The sequence below is a fragment of the Vitis vinifera genome, chromosome 2, assembly GCF_030704535.1.
Source record: "Vitis vinifera cultivar Pinot Noir 40024 chromosome 2, ASM3070453v1".
In the NCBI taxonomy this organism is placed as follows: Eukaryota; Viridiplantae; Streptophyta; class Magnoliopsida; order Vitales; family Vitaceae; genus Vitis; species Vitis vinifera.
The window spans coordinates 17,403,191-17,410,191 of NC_081806.1; the positions used below are offsets into that span (position 1 = coordinate 17,403,191).

The 7,001-nt window shown below is 36.3% G+C and overlaps 1 protein-coding gene, 1 long non-coding RNA gene and 1 pseudogene across 2 annotated transcripts; all 3 read right to left on the reverse strand.

The window, feature by feature from the left end:
• Positions 1-637: 637 nt before the first annotated feature.
• LOC109121458 (kinesin-like protein KIN-14I) lies at positions 638-1,288 on the reverse strand (annotated as a pseudogene).
• A 49-nt stretch (positions 1,289-1,337) lies between these two features.
• Positions 1,338-2,365, reverse strand: LOC132254764 (kinesin-like protein KIN-14I; the record flags this gene model as incomplete). The annotated part of the gene is made up of 3 exons (XM_059741226.1): positions 1,338-1,737; positions 1,815-1,977; positions 2,073-2,365. Coding segments are annotated over 3 exons (516 nt in total), but the record flags the coding sequence as incomplete, so codon positions are not given.
• Positions 2,366-2,513: 148 nt separating this feature from the next.
• LOC104877500 (uncharacterized) lies at positions 2,514-5,813 on the reverse strand. Its single transcript, XR_009467316.1, has 10 exons — positions 5,246-5,813; positions 4,998-5,147; positions 4,826-4,915; positions 4,379-4,688; positions 4,092-4,278; positions 3,746-3,823; positions 3,308-3,639; positions 3,119-3,224; positions 2,927-3,002; positions 2,514-2,820 (listed from the first exon to the last, which is right to left on the reverse strand). It is a non-coding gene; the product is annotated as an uncharacterized LOC104877500 (long non-coding RNA).
• Between the last annotated feature and the right edge of the window lie 1,188 nt (positions 5,814-7,001).

Consider the following 7,001-nt stretch of genomic DNA (forward strand, 5'->3'; position numbering starts at 1 on the left):
CCTCGTCCTTGAGCTCAATATTTGAGTGATAATGGCTAGTCATCTTGCACATAGAGCCTGAGCCCGATGCCTTGAACTTTACCTCGTTTGAAATGGCCTTGTTTTTACACTCTTAATTGCCTAAATTTCCTTTCTAAGAGGCTTCATTTTCCAATTCTATTTCCTTTCACACCTTCAATGGGAATTTAGGAGACAACTTTTAGTATTGTGTCTTAGTTTGATTGAAGGTAAAATTGAAACCCATAACAACCCTGACTTGTTTGAACCCCATGTCAGAAAAAGTAAAAAGAAAAACAACAAAGTGTATAGATTCTTCAAATAGATGTATCTGTAATTGAAACAAAACAGGTGGAACACACCCGTGAACTCACCATTAACATTACAAGCAACTAGAATTATTGCTGCCTTGAACTAGATATCATAGAGAACACCAAAAGAAAATATCTATATATAAAACATAAAATCTTTGAGTAATCACAATGCTACTTTCTATTCCTAATTTTCCGCTTCCCATCTGTGGGAACTGGGTGCCTTCCATTCCTGTGCTGTAGGGTCCCAACCCCATTTGATAGTTTCCATGATGGTGAAGGGCCCACGGTAGAATTCAAATTCCTGCAGGAAAATTTTGAGAACATTTTGTCAGTATACATGGGAACTTACTAGGTAACAATAGTTGAAATGAGAAATAAATCAGTTTGCATTACCTTAGTTCTGGACTATTTGCTGGCTTTGTATTAGGTTTCTTGATTTTTGACTCAATCCCATTAATCATGCAAATTATATTTGCATTATTGAATTGCCAAAGCAAAACGGCATCAGAAGAAGCACTGATGGCAGCATCCTCATGCAAATCATCATTATTAGCAATGTCATAACGATTGTTTTCCATGAATATGTTATATGATTGATCCGGGAATAGCTTTGAAGAATTTGAAATAAGTTTTTGGTAGAAAGCATCAGGCAAGTTCCTATTCTCTGTTTCCCAACATCCTAAAGGGTTTGGAACTCTAGGTACAACATCTTGCTTATTCACCATAACCATATATACCCACTAACTAGAGCCAATGTCTTTGTCGTCCTCCAAATAATTTTGCACATTACTATTGACTGGAGGCCAAGGAGGTGATTTCCCTAGTAACTCCTTAAGATCAAAGCTTTGGTTCTTTTGCCTCATCATGGAATTGCTGCGTGCCTACATAATCAGAACATCAAACTTGAATTCTGGTTTCACAAAGACTTGGATGCATAATAATCAGTCAACTAAAATAAAGCCATTGTTTGACATCTACCTAGACCACATCTATGTGGAACCTAATCATACATGAACTAGAAATTACTTTTTATGAAAATTTCCAATGAATGTGATATAATACATAGTTTATGATCATCTTCAAACTTAGGCATGGCGTGTCATGATTATCAAGAAATAAAGGTTCCCTCACCATCATCAATTTGCTATCATTCAAGTTTAAATACACTTATGTTATTATTCAAAGCTAAATATCAATGATTGGGGTAAAGAAAGAGGAATATCTCATCATGATTAAAAAAATATTTACCTCGATGTTGCTTGCATCCCACATTGGTTGCCTGCAACTATTTTGATCATCTAACATATCTCCAGCCCGCTTGTTACAATGAAAAGGTGATAAATCACTGGTTTTTGTTATGTATCTTTCAGAACTGTTTGTTTTGGTTCTCCTTTTTCCTTGCCAGAGCTGCCTTTAGAGTAGCAATCTGAAATAATAGTTCAAAGTTTTCAGAAGAATAAATAAGAATTGAGAAGAATGATAAATAATGAGAGCATTCAGAACCTGTTCTTTCAGCTCTTTCACATCTACACTATCCTTGTTTACACGAGTAGCACTAAGTTCTACCGTGGCAAATTGCTCTGCAAATTTAACTGTGCTAATTGTTTCTCCATCCGCATCCAGTTCAGGGCTAATGTGAACAAACATTAGTGTCTTAGCTTGCCCCCTTAAAGAGAATTACAATCTAAAAGCCATATTATAATTTTAAAAATAAAATTAAAGAAAACAGAATCAAATATGAAGTTCATACTCTGAAAATACATTAGTTTATTCTTACCAAGTGAGTCTTGAAGAAGTTCTGTTAGTTTACTATTCCTATAAGGGACATGTGGACTCTTCTGGGCAAGGGAAGAGATGACATCCCCTAGAGCAGAGAGAGATCTGTTAATATGATGTTCCTCCTTTAGTCTATCTCCAGTGACCTCAGATTTGTCTACTCTCCCACTGTCGGCCAGATCAACAAGATGCATACAGCCATGAAGAATAGTTCCTGACATCAAGTCTCTTCCCTGAACATGAACAGTTAGGCATATGCAAGTTGATTGAAAATCAAGTGAGCAAAACCAATAGAGATTACTAAAAGAGTATTCCTAGATAAATATATAAAGGAATATGATCATACCTATGAGAGCAACTATTATGGTTTCATATGTTCACAAGTGGTAGAGAACCAGGGTTTTAATTTCTATGCAATTTTGAAAATTCATTCTAATAATATTTAATTCTCCCTGTTTACTTACAATGCAATGACAATCAACTTAAGTCAAAAAGCAGTCAAACTCCTACTAATCCCATAATCCCAGTGTTCATTTCCGCATGTGGCACCATAAAAAAACATTTAAAGAAGTACGTTTGTCCACCATAAATTACATACAAATGTGCTAACTTTATACAGTCTCGTCACAAATTACAATCCCCATTAATCCATTCAGACACGGTCTTGGTGTGCATTTTGTGCTGAAAACAACATACTCCCCATAATCTTCAACCTATAATGTTTCAATTTCCCCTGCATTCATTCAAGTTGATAGCAACAAATCAGCAAATTAATTAATTAGGCTTTTGTAACTATTTTAACATTAATGAGATAGTCATAGATAATTCCTCCTATGTACCACATCGATTGATTTGGAGAACCTGCCCATTGACCACAACTCCATGAATTTCATTACAAAAACTCCGCAATCGTGCCTACGTCAATATCATTATCAAAACGTTATTAAGTATGGAATTATAAATAAGAGAGGAACTTAAAATAAGTTGCAATCCATTTTAACATCATCCCGGACTGCAAGGTCAATACTCACTCATTAGGTTGGAGAGGTACATCAGGTGTTAGGAAATTGAATGTCCTCAAATCATAAGGTGATACCTCTTTTTTTTTTGTGCAGCCAACCATAGGACAACCTTAGCCTGAAACATTTATTAACACAACAATTGAAATTTTTATGGGAAGACATACTTAACAAATTATTAGTTGTTACTTGTTACTTTACCAAATTTTGTTGAATTCCACTCAAAGTTGTCTTCTTCCTACCAGGACAAGAATCTAGCAATTGGATTCTCTTGTTTGATAGGTCATATATGCACAGTGTCCAATGGTTCTTTATGAGAACCGGTAAGAAGACCTACACCAATAGACTGCCATTAAACATACATTTAAATATTGTACCTTCATGCAATAAAAATACAAATCCAAGCATTAAACACAGGAATCCACCTTGTTAACATTGACATATGGAATATCCATCTGATACACATGTGGTTCAAAGCGTCCTATAACTGCCTCCCTCACTAAGTGTTTTGCCTAGGAGTGGATTACCATTTCCTGCATATCAAATAGGGGATAACATCAGGTTTGTCATTGTAGGTAATGCCTGGTTCAAGACATGAAATAAAGTTAAGCAATGATTTAATGGAATAGTCATCATTACAGCTATGTAGGGGGATAGAAACAGTTTCGTCTTCGGTTTATGTTCATACTGCAACAATCTACAGTAGGCATCGACGACCTGATTTTGTAGATCATAAAAGTGTAAGCAACTAATTATATTAAAGCCACACTTTCACTTTCAAACTTAAAATAATGCATAAAGAGGGATAAGAAGTCATATGCACGTCGTTCCCTATCCAACCATTCCCTTCGAAACAGCCCAAATTGCCTCTGGTTAGGATAGTGTCATGCATAGACACTAGTTCCTCACTATTGCAAACACATACAATTTAGTTTTTGTGTTATCACTATCATACAATGAGATGAGTGTCTCTGAAGTATGTTACCTAGCATCCAAATCCTCTCTAAATACCAGTGCAGCTGCTTGTTTTAAGTCCATTCTGATGGCAGATTGTTTAGTTTGTGGTTGGGATATGTATGGGGACAACAGGTTTGGAGCCATTCAACGCACTCGTCGTCTCTAGACGTTCCTATTTGTGGGGACAACATTACCTTTTGGTTCTTCTTCACCATCTGCAATACGAGATTTAGAACTAGTCAGCAAAGGTATACATTATGATTGAGTACTTGAGTTGTTAACCATATGGGTGTTTGCATAAATTTTATCACTTACCGCTTACTACATTAATGGGTACACTGGGCTGCAACTCAAACTCAGGGGCAACAACGCGATCTGGTGTGTCTATCACATGGTCTGCAGCATGTGAAGCCATGTACTCATCACCAAGAAATGCATGGTCATCGACTGTGGGAGTGTTGGCTGGTGCATCGCCAGAGTGACCACCAGCATCTGAATTTACCCCACTATGTCTTCGAGCCCCTAACTTATGCATAAGGCCACGCATTATTCTCAGCTGCTACTGAATGCCCCATTGATATTGGTCGATTGCTCGTTCCGCATCATGATATTGATGTCATTTTTCCTATCACATGATATTGATGTCAATCTTTGAGCACAAAATATCACAACAACATATTTCTTTATAGTTAAGAATCAAAAATAAATTACAATGACAATGAAATGAACATTTATTAATTTTTTTAAAAATTAACAGCTTACATCACTATTTTCAGCATCAACATTTGTGTCATGGTCCACATTAGTCTCTACCTCCATAGTTCTTTCTACAGTTGGAGATCTCTAGGACGCCTATAATTAGCATTGAAGATTAGTAATTAAATAATGAGTGTTATGCTAGTAATGACAATATATTTATGCATGCATCACTTACAAAATCAACCTCAGCATGTCCGAATGCTCCAAACTCCTTTATCTTAACGACTAGTCGCCGCTTAATCAAATCATCAGTCCATGTCAATGCTAGGGGCACTATAATGGGGACTTGAACTGAAGGAATTTGGAATTTAATGACATAATGCAGCTGCATAATAAATACAAACATCAGTAGGCAAATGTTACTTAGTTGTGCAATAAAATTATATAAAAAAATGGAAGACAAATACTGAATAAGTTCATTACCTGTAGAAATAAAACACAGCCATGTACCCAAGAGGTGTTAGACTGTTGGTATCGCCTAATTCCCTTAACCAGTTGGTCAAGCACAAACTAGGCCCAATTAACGTCATTTCAGAATCCATCCTCATGGATGGTATGCCACAAGTTACGGCAACCATTGAGCCTAGACGTGGGGGCCAACAATGTGGCACATGCGTAGTAAATGAATGCTCTACGAAACTCCTCGCCTACAGGTAAGTTCAGGAGTTTCTCCTTGCATGCCCGAATAGTCCTAAATGGATGCTCTGATGATGTAAAGGTCACCTGCAGAATCCGCCCTTCTGTTGGGAGGCCGAAAATGAGGCCAACATTGATGGCTGTAACAGGATAGTGTTTCTAAGCTGAGAACTCTATCCGTCTAAATCCAACATTGAAATGTTGGATTAGAAAGATACAGATGTTGTGGCGCACCTCTGTGCAATTTAAGTTTAAGAGACCTCCAAATTGGAGGTCTCTTATGGCTTGTATTTTTTCCTCTGGTAAACGGTTGCAGAGTTTCTTAAATCGTGCAGTTGAGCATCGTGTAAACATTGATGGGCCCTGCATGCAATGTTTGACAACATGGCCATGTTAGGAATAGCAACATCATTGCAGTTGGTAATGCAAAAAATAAGTGAAAAAGTAAAGATGTCATTTCTCATAGTTACAAAGACTTGTTTGCTTGTATTTAGAAATAATATACAGCAGGGTAAGACATGAGATGGGGTTAGGTGCTATTGACAGTGAGATATCCTATAAGAGAGAGGATTGTTAGTTTATGAATAAGCTTATATAGAATAGACAATAACAGTAAAACTGTACAGAATAGACTATAAAAGTACAAAAATAAATATGGGAATATTACATGATATATAAAAGAAGGAAATCAAGTCAATTTATGGAAATAAATTGACTAATTCTATTAGAGAAAGAAACCATAAACAAATCAATGAATAATCCTATTTAATTCCCATTTAGATTGTAAGACAACTTGATAGAACCAAAATCATTGGTAATGAATTTGTGATCTTCAACAACAATGAACAAATGGAGTAAACAGAAAATGCTATGGAAAAGTAGATTTCTTTCATTGCCTTAACATGGTTACAATAAAATGCTTGAGAAGGTGGAAATAAAAGCTCACTAACTCAAAGGCCTTTTCTTCGTATTCCCTCGCACACACTAGGTTTTGTGTCAGGAATAATCTTTGCAATAATTGTATTCCCCCAAGTGTTTTCCACTATACCTAACAACATACTGGTTGCTAAGGGCCTTGCATTCATGGATGTGAGCAAGGAAAAAAACTTAAAGAGATCTCTTTGTTTTCCCTGTTCTTTTCATTCTTCTGGCTATTTAAAAGGGGTCTAACCTGCTCCTTTTGATACTTCTGACAGACACAAAATCTTGAGGAACTACTAGAGCAAGCACTTTGCTATTGCCATTGAACATGGACAAGGTTTGGAATCCAAGCTTCCGTTGAGAGTATTCCCACATGGTAATTACTATCATTGAATAATTGTACACTATCTTCTAATACCATGAATCATGTGTTCGGCCGAAGTTAATTCATACCTAAGTTGTTAGCTGAGTGAGGATCCATGGGAAAATAAATGAAAACTAGGACTCTAAATCTAAACTTCTGAAAGTTTTGAGGCTTGAATCTGATTCACTGGGCATAATAATCTAAAATTTGCAAAATAGAGGAAGTGGTCATTTCAAATTAGGTACTGATACAATATGA